The following is a 22,053-nucleotide window of genomic DNA, read 5'->3' as shown; positions in this document are numbered from 1 at the left end:
TCTGGCAGAGCAGCAGGGTTTCTTCTCTCCCCCTTTCTCTCCCTTGCAGACACTTCTATGCTCATGCTTTCTTTCTCTGCTTTTCTCCTTTTCAATGTTATCTTTGATTAAATTCCTGGGTGACTAATGCTTCTGTGATATCTGCTTTCCAGCTGCTGGCCTCCACTAGGAGAGATTATGAGAAGATTCAGGAGGAGCTGACCCGTCTGCAGATCGAGAACGAAGCAGCTAAAGATGAAGTGAAAGAAGTCCTTCAAGCCCTGGAAGAATTAGCTGTCAATTATGACCAGAAATCCCAAGAAGTGGAGGACAAAACAAGGGCCAACGAGCAGCTGGCTGATGAGCTGGCACAGAAGAGTGTAAGAGGCAGGGGTTTATAGAGGTGGTTGCCTCTTCACCCTAAGGACTTGCACAGGGGTTCCCAGGTAGCTCCTAGCCTGCCCCATTTCAGGAGTTGTTCAGACACTGCAGCCAAGGCTGTGATTATGTACTTTAAACTTGGAGTGGCAGCTGGTGGCCAGGCACCAGTGGTGTGCCCCAGGGATCAGTGCTGGGCCCTGTCCTCTTTAACATCTTTATTGATGATCTGGATGAGGGGGTCGAGTCAGGCATCAGCAAGTTTGCAGATGACACCAAGTTAGGAGCAGATGTTGGTCAGTTAGAGGGTAGAAAGGCTCTGCAGAAGGACCTCGACAGACTGGACAGATGGGCAGAGGCCAATGGGATGGCATTCAACAAGTCCAAGTGCCAGGGGCTGCACTTTGGCTACGGCAATCCCATGCAGAGCTACAGGCTGGGATCAGAGTGGCTGAGAGCTCCCAAACAGAGAGGGACCTGAGGGTGCTGATCGACAGCCACCTGAATATGAGCCAGCAGTGTGCCCAGGTGGCCAAGAAGGCCAAGGGCATCCTGGCCTGCATTAGGAATAGTGTGGCCAGCAGGAGCAGAGAAGTCATTGTGCCCCTGTACTCTGCTTTGGTTAGGCTGCACCTTGAGTCCTGTGTCCAGTTCTGGGCCCCTCAGTGTAGGAAGGATGTTGAGCTTCTGGAAGGTGTCCAGAGAAGGGCAACAAAGCTGGGGAGGGGTCTGGAGCACAGCCCTGTGAGGAGAGGCTGAGGGAGCTGGGGTTGCTTAGCCTGGAGAAGAGGAGGCTCAGGGCAGACCTTCTTGCTCTCTACAACTACCTGAAAGGAGGTTGTAGCCAGGAAGGGGTTGGTCTCTTCTCCCAGGCAGCCAGCACCAGAACAAGAAGACACAGTCTCAGGCTGTGCCAGGGGAGGTTTAGGCTCAAGGTGAGGAGGAAGTTCTTCATCGAGCGAGTCGTTCGTCATTGGAATGTGCTGCCCAGGGAGGTGGTGGAGTCACCGTCCCTGGAGGTGTTCAAGAGGGGATTGGATGTGGCACTTGGTGCCATGGTCTAGTCATGAGGTCTGTGGTGATAGGTTGGACTTGATGATCCTCGAGGTCCTTTCCAACCTTGGTTATACTGTGAGACTGTGGATGTACATTATGACTATGTACTGTAAAACTTGGAGTGGCTGTTAGAGGTCCACGTTTGCCAGTGCTACCTTCTCTTCTATCTCAATCAAACAATGCAATGAAAGGAATTCAGGAGCTGCCCTATGGAAGCCGATGGCAGATTGTGGCTGTCTTGCAATCTCTGTGTTTTGCAGGGCACACTGGCAATGGAAGTGGGTGTGAGACCTGGCCAGTCTGTGCTGTGGTTATTTAAAGCCTGTCTTATGCCAAGAAAGCTGTCAAAAGCTGCTTCATGCAAGTTGCAGTGCTTTGACTTTCTCTGGGCTCTGTGCAGTGGAGCAGGGATTTTATAGAGAGGAAGGGGATCTCCTGTGGGGCCAGGCTGAGGGAGTTGGGCTTGTTCAGCCTGGAGAAGAGAAGGCTCCAGGAGACCTTCTGGTGGCCATGCAGTACTGGAAGGGGCTGATTAGAATGCTGGGGACAGACTTCTGAGCAGAGCCTGTTGTGGCAGGACAAAGGGTGATGGTTTGAATTAGTACCATAGTATCAGTCAGGGTTGGAAGGGACCACAAGGATCATCTAGTTCCAACCCCCCTGCCATGGGCAGGGACACCCCACACTAGATCAGGCTGCCCAGAGCCTCAGCCAGCCTGGGCTTAAACACCTCCAGGGACAGGGCCCCAACCACCTCCCTGGACAACCCATTCCAGGGCTTCACCACTCTCATGGGGAAGAACTTCCTCCTCACCTCCAGCCTGAATCTCCCCACCTCCAGCTTCATTCCATCCCTCCTAGTCCTATCACTACCTGAGATCCTGAGAAGTCCTTCCCCAGCCTTCCTGTAGGCCCCCTTCAGATCCTGGAAGGCCACAATGAGGTCACCTTGGAGCCTTCTCTTCTGCAGACTGAACAGCCCCAACTCCTTCAGTCAGGAGAGGGAGATTCAGACTAGACAGAAAGAAGGAACTTTTTATGCTGAGGGTGATGAGACCCTGGCCCAGGTTACCCAGAGGGGTGGGAGATGTCCCATCCCTGGAACCATTCCAGGTCAGGTTGTCTGGGGCTCTGAGCAGCCTCATTTGGTTGAAGATGTCCCTGCTGACTGCAGGGAGGTTTGACTAGATGACCTTTAAAGGTCCCCTCCAACACAAACCATCCAATGATTCTAGGATGTCAAGGAAAGAATCAGGAAACCCTCAGCTTTTTCAGCTGATGTGTACTGATCCTGAGGAACAAAGCTGATCTGAGAGGAATGCTGATTGTCTGCCTAAATACATCCTTGCTCCTTAGCTCATTACACAAACTGAGGAGGCTGTCATTAGCAGGTCTGCTTTCCTGGCAGGCTTCATTTTCCCCCCTCACTAAACCAGATTACCTGGAAATCCATGGGAAAAAAAACTGAATTTTCTATCCTCCTCTTCCCTGCTCCTGTGATTAACCTTCTTTGACATGCATTATGCAAATCAGATTCTTACTGGATTTGCCACATTTCATAGATCTAAAGTAGCCTTGTTAGCAAGTGAGTTGTGAAAGTGGATTATGGCAAGGTGCAGTTGTAGGTGGCAGGACACTGAGCCAGGAGGCATGCTCAGGAAAACAGAAGAGGCAGTGCCATGTAGCCCAGGCAGCCCACAAAACCTGATGCCCATGCTGTGAAGGGAAGGCTAACTGTGGCTTTTCTACCTTGTCAGAGTGCCCTGACCGTGACCCAGAGGGAGCTGGGGCAGTTGCAGGAGCTCAGTAACCATCAGAAGAAGAGAGCCACTGAAATCTTGAACCTGCTGCTGAAGGACCTGGGAGAGATTGGAGGAATCATTGGTACTAATGATGTGAAAACAGTAAGTTGGCTGTCTTGATTGCTTACCCCCCCCCCCCCCATCATTTTGGTTGGAAGAGACCTTTAAGGTCACTGATTCCAACTGTTAACCCAGCACTGCAAGGCCATCACTTAACCATGTTCCTCAGCACCACATTTGCATGGCTTTGAAAGCCCTTCAGGGCTGAGGACTCCACCACTGCCCTGGGCAGCCTGGTCCAATGATTTCCAGCCCTTTGGGGGAAGAAATTTTTCCTCAGGTCCAAACTAAACCTCCCCTGCAACAACTTGAGGCTGTTTCCTCTTGTCCTATCACTTGTTCCTTGGAAGATGAGACCAACCCCCCTCTGGCTCCAGCCTCCTTTCAGGGAGTTGTAGAGAGCCAGAAGGTCTCCCCTCAGCCTTCTTTTCTCCAGGCTGAACAATTGCAGCTCCCTCAGCCTGTGCTCTAGAGCCTTCACCAACTTTGTTGCCCTTCTCTGGACAAGGTCCAGCACCTCAATGTCCTCCCTGGAGTGAGGGGCCCTAAACTAAACCCAGGACTCATGGTGTGGCCCAGTACAGGAGGATGATCCCTGCCCTGGTCCTGCTGGCCACACCATTGCTGTTCCAAGCCAGGATGTTCTTGGCCTTGATCTCAGAGTGTTGGCTCCTGGTATTTCTGTGGCTTCTTTTTGCCTAGCTGCTTATAAAGTGCCTTGTTGTGGAATGTGTGTGACACAGGAGTCCTCCTCCCAGGACACTGCCATTCAAACCCTGGCTGGATCATGCAGTAAAAGACTGAAGAGCTCTTTATCTGGGTCAGAGATGGTTGGTGTCTGTGCACACAATCACCACTTTTATTCCCAGCTCAGTGTTTGGGGCCAGACTGGTGCAGCCCAGCTGTGTGTGGATGCATTTATTAATGGGGGATACTGAGAATGGGCTCAAAGGTGGTTGGACTGGCAGAAACCTTGGTTTCTGAAGTACCTGGAGATGGTGCCAATTTTGGCCAGCTGTGCTTTGAAATTTTGCCTTCTGTCTGCCTCTGGGCTTTCCAGATACAGCAGAGGAGAGAGCTACTGTGTCAATGCTTCTCTTAGTACAGATGATCACAGTGCTAAGAGAAGACAGTTGTGTAGGCATTGCTAAATGGTACATCTCTGATGGAAACTCTCCATGGCCTGGACAGTCTTAATGCCATCTTGTCTGTCCAGAAGATAAGAAATCCATCTGGATAAGAAATTCATGTGCAAGATGTGTGCAGACTCCATGCAGAGCTCTCCCATTTCTTGCTTTTAGGCCACTGCTTAGTTTGTGAGCATTGAACTTCTCTGCACAGTCCAAGCTGAAAGTGAGTATGGGTGGCAGGAGTGTTTTCAGTTGACTCTGAGAGGTGTTGAGATCCTGCTTATATGAACAGCTGCTGCAGCCTAGGCTGACTGCAGAGGACACCAGCACTGTTGCCTGAGGTGGTTATGCAGATGCCAGGACCACAAGGCCAGGCTTTGCTAGATGCTACAGCAACCTCTGGTGGCCGTTGTAGTAGGAGCCAGAAGAGGAAATCTTTGACAATGGAGGCAGAAGCTGTTTGAGACAAATTTTTATAGTAACCAAGATGTCAGCATTCTACAGGACAGCTGTCAGAATAAATAAGGGCAGCTTGAGAAGCTGTTAGGAGAATAACTTCAGACTTGTTGGCAATTAGCATCTCCTCAAAGTGGGTCTAGTTTCAGACCAGGCTGAGGAGTTTGGAAGCAGTCTCATTTTTCAGGCTGTTGGGGGAAGACAGAGGCCATGCTACCTTGCCCTTGGTGGTGCTGGGCAGAAGGCAAAAAGCAGATGAAGTTGCTGCCCATATGCTTCCTCCAGGAGAACTTTCACAGCTCCTCAGTGGGTTACATGAGTTAAGCAGCTGAAGACATAGAAGCAAAAGGCAGCAGATTAAGCCAGGGATGGAGATGATGTGGCAGTAAACTACTAACATTTAGGGACGAGAGAGAGATTACTTTTCTCTTGCCAGTGAGATTTCCAGACCCCTGTCTGTCTTGCAAGTCCTTACTGAAGCAGCACATCCCTTCAAGGGGAGACTTCTTGAAGCTGTACTTTGAAAATGCTCTTCAGCTTTTAGCAGTTGGACAGAAGGGAATGTTCCTGTTCTGGTGACATGAGAAGGTTACTCCAAAATGTGCTCTTGCCATGATGGTTGTCTTGAATAGTTTGGATGTTGAATCACTGCACTAAGAAAACACACTGAGCACACAAGCCTTAATTTCCTCACTTCTGAGTCTTGTCACTGAAGACTGTAAGGAAGAGAGTGCTAGAACATGTTTAAAGGTGGCCCAAAGGTTTATGAGTGCTCCTTGAGGCCTGCTGTGCTTTCAAAGAGACTTCTTCGCTCTGGACAGAAGTTTCCCAGCAGGAAGCTGTAAGGAGCACAGCTTACCTGTAGGAACCACACCTTCATGATTGCAATCTCCTGTGTGTTTAGTTAGCAGATGTGAACGGGGTGATTGAGGAGGAGTTCACCATGGCAAGGCTTTACATCAGCAAGATGAAGTCTGAGGTGAAGTCTCTGGTGAATCGCAGCAAGCAGCTGGAGAGTGCCCAGATAGACTCCAACAGGAAGATGAATGCCAGCGAGAGGGAGCTCGCTGCTTGCCAGCTCCTCATTTCACAGGTAGGTTTGCTCCTTCCTTGTCCCTTTGCTGCAAGGTGTGATGACTTTCTGGGCCTCCCTCCTCGTGTAGTGTGTGTGCCAGGAGCAAGAAACAAGACTTGAGGGAGCAGGGTGGGGTTTCTCTTGTCTGTTTGGTTGGGTTTTCTCTTTTCTGTTCCTCCCCTCAAGGTTTTTCAGCACACTCTGTAGCAAGATCATGTCCTGCTGTAGATCTCCAAATATCATAGAATCATAGAATCAATAAGGTTGGAAAAGACCTCAGAGATCATCAATTCCAACCTGTCACCCAACACCTCATGACTAACTAAACCATGGCTCCAAGTGCCACATCCAATCCCCTCTTGAACACCTCCAGGGATGGGGACTCCACCACCTCCCTGGGCAGCACATCCCAATGGCTAACAACTCTTTCTGTGAAGAACTTTCTCCTCTCCTTGAGCCTAAACTTCCCCTGGCACAGCTTGAGACTGTGTCCTCTTCTATGGTTTAATACTGAAATCCTCCTTGGAGTGATTTTCTCAGCATGAATTTGTCTCTTGTACCTTCACTTCAAAATCCAGCCAAGACAGGAAGCAGTGATTGTATGGTTCATTGCAGAATCACAGAACTGTCAGGGTTGGAAGTGACCTCAAAGATCATCCAGTTCCAACCCCCCTGCCATGGGCAGGGACACCTCACACTGGGTTGGGTTGCCCAGAGCCACGTCCAGCCTGGCCTTAAAAACCTCCAGGGATGAGGCTTCCACCACCTCCCTGGGCAACCTGTTCCAATGCCTCACCACCCTCAAACCTTTTTTCCTCACATGCAATCTGAACCTACCCATTGCTAGTTTTGCTCCATTCCCCCCACTCCTATCACTCCCTGACACCCTCAAAAGTCCCTCCCCAGCTTTCTTGTAGCCCCCTTCAGATACTGGAAGGCCACAATAAGGTCTCCTCAGAGCCTTCTCTTCTCCAGATTGAACAACCTCAACTCTCTCAGTCCTAGCAAAACATTTGGAGAGTCTCCCCACATCTGCTCTGCTAGCTTGCTACCAAGATAACTGGGCAGCAAATAAAAAATAAACCCCTACATTCTGGAGGAGATGACTACATGAGACAGAAACCCAGATGGCAGGAGATCTTCCCAGTGGGTGGCAGTTCCAAGCAGTGCAGCTTACTGCAGCCTGCTGCAGGGGAGGGGGCTGGCTGCGCTGACATGCTCAGCTGCTTTGAAGTGGACATGTGAAGGGGAGGAATCGATACAGTTCACTGCACTTCAATTGCTACCTGTTAGCCTAAGAAAACCTCAGAGCAAGGAGAGCCTCTTGTCCTGCAGCAGGATGTCTTTATTAAGTGCTGCTTAATGAAGCTGTAGCTGGAAGCTACAGGGAGGCTGGAGGCATAGAATGGTTTGAATTGAAAGTGATTTCAAAGATTGTCTTTGCCATGATCAGGGACACCTTCCACTAGAGCAGGTTGCTCCAAGTCCTGTCCAACCTAACCTGGGATGTTTCTGGGGTGGAGGCACCCACAACCTCCCTGGGCAACTTGTTCCAGTGTCTTGCTTCCCTCACTGTAAAGAATTTCTTCCTAATATCCAGGCTAAATCCTCCCTCTTTCAATTTGAAACTGTTACCCTTCATCCTTTTACTCTCTCCCTGATAAATGTTCCTCCCCATCCTTCTTGCCAGCCCCTTTAAGCACTGGAAAGCTGCCAGAAGTTCTCACTGGAGCCCTCTCTTCCCTCTCTTCTTCCCTCTCTCTTCTTCCCTCTCTTCTCTTCCCTCTCTTCTCTTCCCTCTCTTCTCTTCCCTCTCTTCTCTTCCCTCTCTTCTCTTCCCTCTCTTCTCTTCCCTCTCTTCTCTTCCCTCTCTTCTCTTCCCTCTCTTCTCTTCCCTCTCTTCTCTTCCCTCTCTTCTCTTCCCTCTCTTCTCTTCCCTCTCTTCTCTTCCCTCTCTTCTCTTCCCTCTCTTCTCTTCCCTCTCTTCTCTTCCCTCTCTTCTCTTCCCTCTCTTCTCTTCCCTCTCTTCTCTTCCCTCTCTTCTCTTCCCTCTCTTCTCTTCCCTCTCTTCTCTTCCCTCTCTTCTCTTCCCTCTCTTCTCTTCCCTCTCTTCTCTTCCCTCTCTTCTCTTCCCTCTCTTCTCTTCCCTCTCTTCTCTTCCCTCTCTTCTCTTCCCTCTCTTCTCTTCCCTCTCTTCTCTTCCCTCTCTTCTCTTCCCTCTCTTCTCTTCCCTCTCTTCTCTTCCCTCTCTTCTCTTCCCTCTCTTCTCTTCCCTCTCTTCTCTTCCCTCTCTTCTCTTCCCTCTCTTCTCTTCCCTCTCTTCTCTTCCCTCTCTTCTCTTCCCTCTCTTCTCTTCCCTCTCTTCTCTTCCCTCTCTTCTCTTCCCTCTCTTCTCTTCCCTCTCTTCTCTTCCCTCTCTTCTCTTCCCTCTCTTCTCTTCCCTCTCTTCTCTTCCCTCTCTTCTCTTCCCTCTCTTCTCTTCCCTCTCTTCTCTTCCCTCTCTTCTCTTCCCTCTCTTCTCTTCCCTCTCTTCTCTTCCCTCTCTTCTCTTCCCTCTCTTCTCTTCCCTCTCTTCTCTTCCCTCTCTTCTCTTCCCTCTCTTCTCTTCCCTCTCTTCTCTTCCCTCTCTTCTCTTCCCTCTCTTCTCTTCCCTCTCTTCTCTTCCCTCTCTTCTCTTCCCTCTCTTCTCTTCCCTCTCTTCTCTTCCCTCTCTTCTCTTCCCTCTCTTCTCTTCCCTCTCTTCTCTTCCCTCTCTTCTCTTCCCTCTCTTCTCTTCCCTCTCTTCTCTTCCCTCTCTTCTCTTCCCTCTCTTCTCTTCCCTCTCTTCTCTTCCCTCCCTTCCCCAAACTGAACAACCCCAACTCTCTCAGCCTGGCCTCACAGCACAGGGTTCCAGCCCTCAGATCATTGTTGTAGCCTCCTCTGGACCCACTCAAGCAGGTCCATGTCTCTCCTGTGCTGAGGATCCCATAGCTGAACACATTCCTGAGGATATTTGCTCCCCTAAAAGGTTCATCTCCCTGCCCAAAGCAGCACCTTGGTCATGTCCCCTTCTCTGAACTATTTTACTTCCTGCCAAAGATTACTCTTCTCTAAGTCTGATCCTCACAGTAGCACCAACCCAGAGGTCATAACCCCTCTCTGCTGAAGTGAACTTTAAGAAACAGCAAACCAAAAGTGCCTTGGTGGCCTTAGGCTGTAAGAATTTCCAGGCAGTGTCCTAATTTTATCCCCATTGGAAAAAATTCATTCAATTTTTGATATTGTCACTACACCTTCACTATTTTCTATTCAAACCTGAGCCCTTCCAGTTCACAGAGGTGTAAGCAAGGAACAAATCCTCAGGATGGGTGGGGAGAGTCTCTCTGAGCTTCTGCAGGTTGAAACATCCAGGAAGCCACCTCAGAAGCCTGATGGTTTTGCTGGATTTAGAAAGCTGCTGCAGTTTGTTGAACACCAGAGCATGAGCTTGCAATGATGGTTAAGAATGACTACTTGTGCTGTTCTGTCTGGGGCTACTAAGTGTGACCTTTGAAAAGAACAGTCTGCCTGGATCTGTTGGCTCCTTCTCAGGTCCTTTGCTGTATTTTCTCCTAGTCATCAGCTCAGGGTGTGGAGAGCTTTCTCTTTTTCCTGCTGTATGTACCTGAATTCCTGGGTAATGAGCTGAGGTTCTCACATCTGGTTGCTCTTCCCTTTGTCTTTAAAGCACGAAGCAAAGATCAAGTCCCTCACAGACTACATGCAAAACATGGAGCAGAAGAGGAGGCAGCTGGAAGAGTCACAGGACTCTCTCAATGAAGAACTTGCCAAGCTGCGTGCTCAAGGTACCCAATAGAGGCTTGGGGTCATCATTTCTTTTACCCCCTCTGCCTTAGAAAATTCACTGTTGGCTGAAGCAGCACATTTGCAGCAGTCCTACAACTTTTTATTGTCTCCTTAGTGTATTTTGCAGGGAAGATACAGAACTGTGATTCAGAATCCTTTACAGGTTGCACTTCCTTATAGGACATAGAATCATAGAATCAGCCAGGTTGGAAAAGAACTCAGAGATCATCAAGTCCAGCCTATTACCTAACACCTCCTGACAGCTAAACCATGGCTCCAAGTGCCACATCCAAGCCTTTTTGAACACCTCCAGGGATGGTGACTCCACCACCTCCCTGGGCAGCACATTCCAATGGCCAATCTCTCTTGCTGGGAAGAACTTTCTCCTCTCCTAAACCTCCCCTGGCACAGCTTGAGACTGTGTCCTCTTGTTCTGCTGCTGGTTGCCTGGGAGAAGCGACCAACCCCCACCTGGCTACAACCTCCCTTCAGGGAGTTGTAGAGAGCAAGAAGGTCTCCCCTGAGTCTCCTCTTCTCCAGGCTAAGCAACCCCAGCTCCCTCAGCCTCTCCTCACAGGGCTGTGCTCCAGACCCCTCCCCAGCTTTGTTGCCCTTCTCTGGACACCTTCCAGAAGCTCAACATCTTTCCTACCCTGAGGGTTGCAGAATTGGACACAAGATTCAAGGTGTGGCCTAACCAGTGCTGAGTACAGGGTACTATGACTTCCCTGCTCCTGCTGGCCACACTGTTCCTGATGTAGGCCAGGATGCCATTGGCCTTCTTGGCCCCCTGGGCACACTGCTGGCTCATGTTCAGCTGACTGTCACCCAGTACCCCCCAGGTCCCTTTCTGCCCCCAGCCTGTAGCTCTGCCTGGGGTTGTTGTGCAGAACCCAGCACTTGGATGTGTTCAATCTAAGAATTGCAGGTTTGGGTTTTTTTCCTTTCTGATCCAATGTGGACATTTAAAAGCAGGTTTTGTAGTGTTGCTAAGCTCCTGATTGAGGTAAAATTATGGTGTGGCTTTATCATTGTTCTGCACAAAGGATCTGCTCTGACTCCAGGAGCAGCAGGTGGTGACAAGACTTGCTGTGTTTTTTCTCATCTCCTGCATTTTTAGAAGACAATTTGTGTTCCATCCCTTGGTCTTCCTGCCCTACTCATAAGAAATGATCTGGTTCTTGGGGCACCATTTCCCAGCAGACAATGAAAGGGGACAAGTTGGATTTTGATAAGAAGGGTTATAAGGAGCCCAGGGTAGGCTGGAGGGGTGCTGGGTGGGCTGAAAACCATGTGGCCTGTAAAGGAAGAGGGGCTTTGGTCGGTATGCTCACAGCTTGGGTGCTGCACACCATGGCTTTTTCTGCCCCTCCCAAGCTGTGTTCCCTGATCCCTCTGCCCCCTGCAACAAGGGGAACTGGTGTTTATTTAATGACTGGATGCAGCAGGTCCTGGAACTGTGTGGCTAACTCTCAACTGTCTCCATCTTCAAACAGAAAAAATGCATGAAGTGAGTTTCAAGGACAAGGAGAAGGAGCACCTGACCCGGCTGCAGGACGCCGAGGAGATGAAGGTAGCCTGGCTGCGACCGCAGAGGGCACTTCCCCGCTGAGAGCCTTCATACCTGGGCTGTCGTTTTGTCTTCCTGTACACCTTGTGTGCTTTTAGAAAGCCCTTCCAGCCTCTGTCAGCATTCCCAGCCTCTGTTAGAAAACCTGACCTCGTGTAATTGAGTGACCTCTGCTCGATATGAAATCAGAGAACTTGCAGTGTTGAGGTTGTTGAGCAGATGATGGGAGGGGGAGGAAGTGAGTTATAGCCTGAACTTCTGAGGTGAGCATGTCTTCTGAGACCAGCAGGTAAGCTGAGCCTGCTTCAAAGAGTAGGGAGGTTCAGTGAACTCTCTTTGCTGAACTGGAGATGCCTCAAGTCAGAGAAGCAAAAGCTAAGACCCAGTGTCTTGCATCCACAGGTGAGAACAGCCTTGTTGTATATGGTTGTAAAACGCTCTGGATTCACCTCTCTGTTACTCTGTTGGGTTTTTTTTTTGCCAGTGGAACTCTGCTGAAAGTCAGTTTGCTGGGTAGTGAATCTGGCTGCTGGGGTTAACATAATTTAAGCACTAAAAACTGTGCTAAGAAGCCACTTGCCCAAATAATTGTGCACAAATGCTGACTATTGGCTAAAAATAATGAGAATGCACTTCTTTTCTGCTGTTTTCTTCTTCCTTTGGCATGCAAAGAAATGCCAGGCAGTAAGGTGTGAGTTGTGTTCCTGCTGGGGTTGTACATTGCAGAGAAGGAAAAATAAGGTTTTCCAATAGAATAGAATAAACCAGGTTGGAAGAGACCTTCAAGATCATCGTGTCCAACCTATCATCCAACACCACCTAATCAACTAACCCATGCAACCAAGCACCCTGTCAAGTCTCCTCCTGAACACCTCCAGTGATGGTGACTCCACCACCTCCCCAGGCAGCCCATTCCAATGGCCAATCACTCTCTCTGTGTAAAACTTCCTCCTGCCCTCCAGCCTGAACTTCCCCTGGCGCAGCCTGAGACTGTGTCCTCTTGTTCTGGTGCTAGCTGCCTGGGAGAAGAGACCAACCTCTGCCTGTTTACAACCTCCCTTCAGGTAGTTGTAGAGAGTAATGAGGTCACCCCTGAGTCTCCTCCTCTCCAGGCTAAGCAGCCCCAGCTCCCTCAGTCTCTCCTCACAGGGCTGTGTTCCAAGCCCCTCACTAACTTCGTTGCCCTTCTCTGGACTCATTCCAGCAAGTCAACCTCCTTCCTATTCTGAGAGGCCCAGAATTGGACACAGGACTCGAGGTGTGGCCTAACCAGTGCAGTGTACAGGGGCAGAATGACCTCCCTGCTCCTGCTGGCCACACTGTTCCTGATGCAGGCCAGGATGCCATTGGCCCTCCTGGCTGCCTGGGCAGCCTGCAGGCTCATGTTCAGCCTACCATCAACCAGCACCCCCAGGTCCCTCTCTGCCTGGCTGCTCTCCAGCCACTCTGACCCCAGCCTGTAGCACTGCCTGGGGTTGTTGTGGCCAATGTGCAGAACCTGGCACTTGGATGTGTTCAATCTCCTGCCCTTGGCCTCTGCCCATCTGTCCAGCCTGTCGAGGTCCCTCTGCAGAGCCTCTCTACCCTCCAGCAGATCAACTCCTGTCCCCAGCTTGGTGTCATCAGCAAATTTACTGCTGATGGACTCAATGCCCTCATCCAGATCATCAATAAAGATGTTAAAGAGGATGGGGCCCAGCACTGATCCCTGGGGGACTCCACTACTGACTGGCTGCCAGCTGGATGTGACACCATTCACCACCACTCTCTGGGTTTGGCCATCCAGCCAGTTCCTAACCCAGCTCAGAGTGCTGCTGTCCAAGGATAGTGGGAGAGGTTTGTCAGCTTTAGGCCTTCTGCCTCCAGAGATTTTTTCCCCTTCAGAGCTGTTACATCCATTATAAAGAGTTAAGGTTATTAAAACAGTTGTGCAGCTACTCCTTGCAGTTGGAAGGGCCAAAACTTTTATTAGCAAGCCAAAGAGATGCAGTGAGTTTTTCTGAGTAGCTGAGCTGCATCTGATCCTAGAGTTTAAATAGCAGGGCTGTGAATAAGTAATTCTCAGAGAGGATGATGTTTGACTTCTGACCCAGGTAGAGCTATACACACATTTTCTTGGTGAGCAGAGAGGTGAAAAATGATAAGAGGGCTGGTAAGACCAGTGTCATTCTTGGCACTTGATATGCTAAGACCCTGGCTTTCACATGTAGTGTTGTTTTGCAGGAGGGTGAGTAGAAATTGGTGTACATCTGTTGTTTAGAAGTGTCTGAATGAGCAGCTTGGCTGAGTGGCTGCAGTTTTGTAAGCACAGAAAGATAAAGCTGCATTAACCTGCTTTGATAAGCCTCACTCCCCTCCAGACAGCTGGGCTGATGTCACTGACAGGTAAGAGGGAAGCTGGACTGTGCCTTACTTTGTCTCTGTTCATGCATGGCTCTGCTTTTTGTGCTCTGCAGAAGGCACTGGAGCAGCAGATGGAGAGTCACAGGGAAGCCCACCAGAAGCAGCTGTCCAGGCTGAGGGATGAAATTGAAGAGAAGCAGAAAATAATTGATGAAATCAGAGAGTATGTTTACTCCCTTAATCACTTTTCTTTGCTCCTGATCTGTTCTGTGCCACTGTAGGGATGTTTTGGGGTTGGTTTTGTTACTTTTTAATTGATGTCTGTGTATCTTGGTGTCTTCCAGGAAGCAGGGTCCTTACAGGCAGCAGCCAGCCCTCCAATTATTTTGCACAGTGGATTATAGGGCATAGGCCTTTCTTGTGGGGCTTTAACAAGGCCATAAAGTTAGAGAGAGGAAAAAGATTAATGTTACACCTGCAGGTCAGTAGGTAAGAGAAGCTTGGAGGAGAGCAGATTTTAGAAGCTGAAGGTTCTGAGGGCTTCTTCCAACAGCCACTCCAGCCAGAGAGACTCAAATACTTCCTGTTTTCACACCTTACTATTTCCCCCTGGCACAGCAGTTTAATTCTGTGAGGTCAGATACTCCAGCACTTGAAAAGCAGAATTCTTTGCTGCTGTACTCCTCTTTCTGTCAGCATTTATAACATCTGGGCAAGCCTGATTCTTCCATCCTGTTTATTGTGTGGCCAAAGACTAATGATAGGGAAAATGAGAAAGATGAGGAAGTGGGACAGAAAGCTTGCAAGAACAGTTTGTGGCCTCTCAGATAAAGGAAGCAGGACACTTAATTTCATTCTCTGATACTCTGAAATGCTGTTCTTCAGATTCTTTATGCTCAATTTCTTTCAGGGTTTTTCAGTAGAGAGTTAAAGCTTCACTACCCCTTCTCTAACCCCCTTTTCTATATGGAGAGTCACCCACCCTTGTTATGGGATTCAGCACTGAGCTGTGCTGACATTTTCTTTCTCATTCTAGTATGAATCAGAAGCTGCAACTGGAGCAAGAGAAACTGAGTGCTGATTATGACAAATTGAAAATTGAGGACCAGGAAAGAGAAATGAAGCTGGAGAAGCTGATGTAAGTCAACAGTTTTGTCATCTGGTGTCTAACAATGGAGTGCCTCTTAGTGTGTCCACAGGAGAGGTGCTAATGAGAGGAATTTGTGGTGGGATATCCACATTAAGATATCATTTCAGTAACCAAGCCAACATGCAGCACCAATTACCACTTACTCCCTATCCTTCTCTCATAGGCTTTTCAATAGTGGGTTTGACACTTGCCCAACCCCATTTCTTCAGAGCTCTGATTTGATGAACTACCACAGCAAGAGCTAAATCCCCCATGCCTTAATTCACAGCAAAACCAAACAAAGACTCTGGGAAGGCTGGGTGGTTGTTTTCCCTTCTGGCTGTTGAAGTAGTAAATCAGACATCTGAGTAAAAGCCTTTTCTGGAAGCTGGGCACCAAAAAAGAAATGAAAAATGGAGGTGGTGGCTCAGCCATTCCATGTGAGAGAGCTGCAGATCTGGGCCAGTCAAAAGCATAATTACAGATGCAAGGAGATGCACAGTTTGCTTGCATCTGCAGATGTTCTACTCAAAGTGAATGTTCATTGATTCTCTGCTCATTTATGTGACTTCAACATTTTGATTGGTGTTTGATGTTGTGATCTTTCCAGACTGCTTAATGATAAAAGGGAACAAGCAAGAGAAGACCTTAAGGGGCTGGAGGAAACAGTGGTATGTCTTAATTACACCTTATTCAGCTTTTTTCTACTCTGTGTCTTATGGCAGGGGGGGTTGGAGCTAGAGGATCTTTTAAGGTCTCTTCCAACCCAAACCATTCTGTAATTACCAAACCCTTGTATCTGTGCCTGAGGAAGTGACCAATTTCTATCATAACAGGCTAAATTAGTGCATTTTGCCCCATCATGGCATTGAATTGTAGACCTAAAGATGAAATACTGTTATTGTAGCCTCTGGTGAACAAGTATCACCAACAAGTCTACCAATCCTCTTGATTTTGCTGTCCTTGCTCTCTTAAGTCACCTGAGGCTCTGGCCAGCCTGATCTAGTGTGGGGTGTCCCTGCCCATGGCAGGGGGTTTGGAATTAGATGATCCTTGTAGTCCCTTCCAACCCTGACTGATACTATGATAGGTTGGACTTGATGATCTTTGAGGTCTTTTCCAACCTTATTGATTCTATGAAATAACCAAGGTGCTGAGTAGTGTAGCTAGCTGGGGGATGCAGATCTGAGCAGTGGAACAGCTTGCAGGTTATACATACAGTGTTTAAAATGCAGTCAGTGATGGTCAGCATCAGTGGCTTGCTTGCCCACTTTTGTTGGAAGCTGTGTTTTAATCTGCCTGTGAAACACAGGAGCTTTCTCCAAGCTCTCAGAAGCTGGTCAAAGCTACAGCTGGTTTAGGAGCATCCCACAGTGGTGCTTGCTACTGTTCCCTGGCTGTTAGCTCAAACTCAGAATTTTCTCCTTTGTGTGATGCTTCAGAACATTAAGTTGAGAGTTGCCTCAGGATTACTTGGAGTTAGTTACTGAAGCTGAAATATTGGGGTCCTTTGATTTTGGCTCCTGGTGCCTCCCCAAGACATGAGCAGCCTGGTTTAGTGCAAGGGGAGGCTGGATCTTGGAAATCCCTTCCAGTCCAAAGCATTCTATGATTCTGAAATAAACTCATGTTTAAGAAGGACATTGAGACACTTGAACATGACCAGAGAAGGGCAACAAAGCTGGGGAGGGGTCTGGAGCACAGCCCTGTGAGGAGAGGCTGAGGGAGCTGGGGTTGCTTAGCCTGGAGAAGAGGAGGCTCAGGGGAGACCTTATTGCTCTCTGCAACTCCCTGAAGGGAGGTTGTAGCCAGGTGGGGGTTGGTCTCTTCTCCCAGGCACCCAGCACCAGAACAAGAGGACACAGTCTCAAGCTGTGCCAGGGGAAGTTTAGGCTGGAGGTGAGGAAGAAGTTCTTCCCAGCAAGAGAGATTGGCCATTGGGATGTGCTGCCCAGGGAGGTGGTGGAGTCACCATCACTGGAGGTGTTCAAAAAGGGATTGGACGTGGCACTTGGACCCATGGTTTAGTTAGTCATGAGGTGTTGGGTGACAGGTTGGACTTGATGATCTCTGAGGTCTTTTCCAACCTTACTGAGTCTATGATTCTATGTGAGGACAGATGATGAGCCAGCAATGTGCTCTTGTGGCCAGGAAGGCTGCCACCACCTCCCTGGGCAACCTGTGCCAGTCTCTCACCACCCTCATGGGGAACAACTTCTTCCTAACATCCAATCTCAATCTACCCATTTCTAGTTTTGCTCCATTCCCCCCAGTCCTATCACTCCCTGACATCCTAAGAAGTCCCTCCCCAGCTTTCTTGTAGCCCACTTCAGATACTGGAAGGCCACAATAAGGTCTCTTCAGAGCCTTCTCCTCTCCAGACTGAACATTCCAGTCTGTGGGTGGATAAGCAGAAAATGGCCAAGCTAAGGCTGCTCTCAGCAGCTTTGGAAAAGGAGATCCCTTCAGCATGGCTTTGGTGCAGCATGAGGTTTTGTTTCCTGCACAAGGGTTCCCTCTTTCTTGCTCCCTTCTTTCTGGGAGCAGGTGCAGGTTGCCACTTCTTGGGTCACACCTCCAGTCTGGAGTAAGGTGATTGTGTTACTGAGCCTGAGATCTTGATGTGCATACAAAAAAGCTGGGAAGACCTGGGTTTAAAAAGCTCTTAAGGCTCTGAAGAGCCTGTGAGTTGTCTGGAGAGTGAATCCAGAGCTCTTTTACACCAGCAGGTATGTGTGAATTGGCCATGGCCACTCTGTGAGACTTCAGCCTTCTGCTGTTGTTTCTCCACACCCTGAGACAAAGCCAACATGTTCTGAGAGGTGGCTCTGGTGTGGTGAACACCTTGGGAGGTGCAGGAGCTCTTCAGTGGGGTACAGCGCGGGCACTGCCCTTCTGTGAGCTGCCTGTACCTGTGGGCAGGGACAGCTTCTAAATAAACCACAACAAAGCCATATTATCAACTCCAGTCTGAGCAGAACTTTTACAGCCCAGTATCTCCTGTGTCTCACTGGTTTTGTCTTACAGGCAAGAGAACTTCAGACTCTTCACAACCTGCGCAAGCTGTTTGTCCAGGATCTTACCACCCGCGTTAAGAAGGTAAGCTGAGACCCTTTTAACCCCAAATCTTCTCTTCTCTGCACTGTTCTGGTGATTTGCTGGAAGCCTTTAGTGCATGTTGTTAGAAAATGGGATGTTGTCTTTCTTCAGTTCCCCTGAGTGGTAAGATTAAAACAGTTGTGATGTTGATTAGCTTTCCTTTGGTCCTGATTTGCTAAGGACACGTCCTCGAAACAAACCCATCCTCTTCAGCTGTGTTACAGAATGCTCCAAGATGGTATTAGTGGCTACCAGATGGTATTAATGGCTACCAGAGATGATCCATAAGTCACTTGCACTGACTTAGGCTACCCTGAATTCACTCAAAGCTGTCATCTTCCTATTAAGGGTCTCACCATAATAGTTCAGTAGGAATAGTTTAGTGTTTGTGCAGCGGGGAATGTGGCTCTTAAATAGCAAATGAACAAGTAAAATAACTTCTCCTTGATTTGGGACTTTGGGAGACTCCTCTGCCTTTGGGAAGTTTAAATACACAGAAGACCTTAGCTTGCTCTTGAGTTTCTGCCTGGCTTTGCTGAATGCTGCAACTCTTTGTGCAGAGTGTGGAACTTGACAGTGATGATGGTGGTGGAAGCGCTGCGCAGAAGCAGAAAATTTCCTTTCTTGAGAACAACCTGGAACAGCTTACAAAGGTTCACAAACAGGTAGGGGCTCTGCCTCATTCCTTCCCTCCTTCCCTGGAGCTGTTGGAGCATGGCCACAGCAATGCTGGGAGGGCTGGAAGCCCTCGGCTGTGAGGCCAGGCTGAGAGAGTTGGGCTTGTTCAGCCTGGAGAAGAGAAGGCTGCAGGGACACCTTCTGGTGGCCTTCCAGTGCTTCAAGGGCTGATCAGAAAGCTGGGGACAGACTTCAGAGCAGGGCCTGTTGTGACAGGACAAGGGTGCATGGTTTGAACTGAAAGAGGGAAATTTAGATGTAAGGAAGAAATTCTTCACCGTGAGGGTAGTGAGGCACTGGAAGAGGCTGCCCTGGAGTTGTTCAAAGCCAGGTTGGACAGGGTTTGGAACAACTTGGTCTAGTGGAAGGTGTCCCTGCTCATAGAATAGAATAGACCAGACCAGACCAGACCAGACCAGGTTGGAAGAGACCTTCAAGATCATCCTGTCCAACCTATCATCCGACACCACCTAATCAACTAACCCATGGCACCAAGCACCCTATCAAGTTTCCTCCTGAACACCTCCAGTGATGGTGACTCCACCATCTCCTCATGGTACAGGGCAGGGGTGGAACAGGGTGGGACAGGGATGGAACTAACCCAGACTATACTCTGAAAGCCTGATTTCCTCCTTCCTTCCATCCTTCAAAAAAACAAGAAAAAGAAAAGGACTAACTGCAGAGGGGGTTGGACTGGATGACCTTTGGAGGTCCCTTCCAAGCCAAACCATTCTATGATCCTATGAAAAGGGTGACTTGGGATGAGATGTACTGCCTGAGGAAATGGTGCCCATAGTTTTCAACTACAATTCTTGGTGTCAGAGCTGCTCTCACCCCTGCTTCTTTGGAAGTGCTGATTATTTTTGTGTTTTGTTCTGTGAAAAAAGATCCTAGCAGTTGTGCAACACTAATTGTCACTCTCTTGGAGCATAAAGCCCAGATAAAAGTGGCCTCTAGTGCCTTGTGTGCTGGTTTCTAGATGCATTGAGCATTCCCAGTTTTCACTCCTGGCCCAAAGCTGCTTACTGGCACCCTTGGAGGTGACTTGAGTGGAGTCAACCAGCAGAGTATGAAAGCAAAGAAACAGAAATTTTCTGTGCAGCTTCAGGGCTGCTACCACCCTGGGATGCTGAGGCTGCTTATTTCTGGGCATGTCCATCTCTGTCCCCTCCCTCTTTCATGGAATTGCCATTTCCTTTGGAATTCTGCTGTTTAGAGACTTAAGAGCTATGGAGAGAGCCCTTCGCCCTTAGGTACCTGCTATGCACACAGGGGATGTGTAGCATGCAAGTGTTTTGGGTATGCATGGAGGAAAGAGCCTTAACCTCTGCTTACTGGAGAGTATATCCATGGCCTGTGTATATCCATGGCCTATGCATGTGTCTAGGCAGAAGCCTCCCAGATAAAACTGGATGGGTCTGGGGAACAAGTCTTAGGAGGAGTGGTTGAGCAAACTGGGATAATTTGGTCTGGAGGAGACCTCACTGCTCTCTACAACTTCCTGAAAGGAGGTTGGAGTGAGGTGGGGGTTGGTCTCTTCTCCCTAGTATCAGGTGATAGGACAAGAGCAAATGGCTTTCAGTTGCACCAGGGGAGGTTGAGGTTGGACATTTCTTTCCTGCAGGAGTGGTCAGGCACTGAAACAGGCTGCCCAGGGAGGTGGTGGAGTCATCAACCCTCAAGGTGTTCAAGAAACCTGTGGCCATGGCACTTTGGGACATGGTTTAATGGCCATGGTGGTGCTGGGTTGATGGTTGGACTGGGTGATCTTAGAGGGCTTTCCCAACCCAAGCAGTTGTGTGATTCTCTGCTTCCTTCACCCAGCCTCTTGTCAGATATCAGTGTTTCTGAGCCGTGTCCCAGGTGTGCAGCACAAAATCCCTTCTGATTTCATTTGTGAATGGTGACATAGCATTCTCCAGCACAGCTCTCTGCAGCTGTTGTTAGTGAGGCACAAACCCCTCTGAGATCTGCTTTGTTTATTCCTGGGGAGTGCCGGAGCAGCGAGCAGTGCCGGACCGTGACCTGCATCCGCTGAGGTGCAGCGTTTGAAGAGTCCCAGGGAACAGATGGTTTAGAGACCTACTTTCTGAATGTAGAAATTGGGACACATTGGGAGTGGTTTTCTTTTTCCTGGTTTGCCTTTTCAGCACTCAGTTCACACATCTGCTGGGGGTGTGGGATATGGATTTTTATAGCTCTCATTAGCTTATATTTACTCAAAACCAACTAGGAGTCCACGTCTCAGAAGATAGTTGGAGGCAAAATCACAGAATCACAGAATTGTCAGGGTTGGATGATCTCCAGAGGTCCCTTCCAATCCCCACCATGCTGGGATTTTGGGCTTTCATGATGTGCTTGAGAGGAAACAAGCAGGTGAGCATGCCATAAGCACTGGACATTCATCATCTCCAGATCACAGGATGTTAGGGGTTGGAAGGGACCTCTGAAGATCATCAAGTCCAACCCCCTTGCCAGAGCAGGACCAAAGAATCCAGCACAGGTCATACAGGAATGCATCCAGACAGGGCTTGAAAGTCTCCAGAGACAGAGACCCCACAAACTCTCTGGGCAGCCTGTTCCAGTGCTCTGTGACCCTCACAGTGAAGAAGTTCTTCATATTGAGGTGGAAGCTCCTGTGCTGGAGTTTATATCCATTGCCCCTTGTCCTATCCCAGGGCACAAGTGAGCAGAGACTGTCCCTTCCTTCCTGGCACCTAGCTCTCAGATATTTATAGACATTTATTAGATCTCCTCTCAGTCTTCTCCTCTCCAGCCTATATAGCCCATGGTCTCTGAGCCTTTCCTCGTAAGACAGTGCTGCAGTCCCTTCATCGTCCTGGGTGCCCTCTGTTGGACACTCTCAAGTAGATCCCTGCCCCTCTTGAACTGGGCTAGCAGGCCTTGTCCTTCAGGACGAGATCTGTGGCAGTGTGTTGAATGCAGCAAGGTTTCTCAGGGGCCGTTTCTGCCATTGCCTTCCTGCCAGCTGGTACGTGATAATGCAGATCTTCGTTGCGAGCTTCCTAAGCTGGAGAAACGACTTCGAGCTACGGCAGAGAGAGTTAAGGCCCTGGAGAGTGCACTGAAGGAGGCCAAGGAGAACGCCATGCGGGACCGCAAGCGCTACCAGCAGGAGGTGGATCGCATTAAGGAGGCCGTGAGAGCCAAAAACATGGCACGGAGAGCACACTCTGCTCAAATCGGTAAGGACATGGAGCTAAAGGCTTAGTGGCTGCTCACATGCTTCATGGCTGGGCTGCTTGCTCGTCTGTGAGCAGAGCCAGCTTTGAAAGCAGCAGCGCAGGGCACCCCGCAGGGGCTGCTTCTCCTCTGCTGCACAGCACTCTTCAAAGGCTTCCCTTTTTCTGCCCCACCTAAAGTTTAAAGTAATCAAGGAGTGCGATTCCAGTCCCTAAATAAATGGCATAGTGGGGCTTGTGTGCCCTTCTAGTGACCTGAAAACTTGT

At 49.2% G+C, this 22,053-nt stretch overlaps 1 protein-coding gene across 1 annotated transcript in view; it reads left to right on the top strand.

Annotated features, from left to right (window-relative positions):
* The window catches only part of KIF5C (kinesin family member 5C), a 114,999-nt gene that overhangs the window by 80,903 nt on the left and 12,043 nt on the right, over nucleotides 1-22,053 (top strand). The window contains exons 14-24 of the mRNA XM_068158683.1: nucleotides 153-359; nucleotides 3,171-3,317; nucleotides 5,766-5,954; nucleotides 9,646-9,763; nucleotides 11,261-11,337; nucleotides 13,791-13,900; nucleotides 14,714-14,815; nucleotides 15,417-15,477; nucleotides 17,834-17,905; nucleotides 18,466-18,570; nucleotides 21,573-21,789. Coding sequence (XP_068014784.1) covers nucleotides 153-359; nucleotides 3,171-3,317; nucleotides 5,766-5,954; nucleotides 9,646-9,763; nucleotides 11,261-11,337; nucleotides 13,791-13,900; nucleotides 14,714-14,815; nucleotides 15,417-15,477; nucleotides 17,834-17,905; nucleotides 18,466-18,570; nucleotides 21,573-21,789 — 1,405 coding nt within the window. The remainder of the gene's footprint in view (nucleotides 1-152; nucleotides 360-3,170; nucleotides 3,318-5,765; nucleotides 5,955-9,645; nucleotides 9,764-11,260; nucleotides 11,338-13,790; nucleotides 13,901-14,713; nucleotides 14,816-15,416; nucleotides 15,478-17,833; nucleotides 17,906-18,465; nucleotides 18,571-21,572; nucleotides 21,790-22,053) is intronic.

Source organism: Melanerpes formicivorus, unplaced genomic scaffold, assembly GCF_026170545.1.
Source record: "Melanerpes formicivorus ecotype bairdi unplaced genomic scaffold, bMelFor1.0.p_v2 SCAF_41, whole genome shotgun sequence".
Classification (NCBI taxonomy): domain Eukaryota; kingdom Metazoa; phylum Chordata; class Aves; order Piciformes; family Picidae; genus Melanerpes; species Melanerpes formicivorus.
This window is presented reverse-complemented; position numbering and strand designations above follow the sequence as displayed.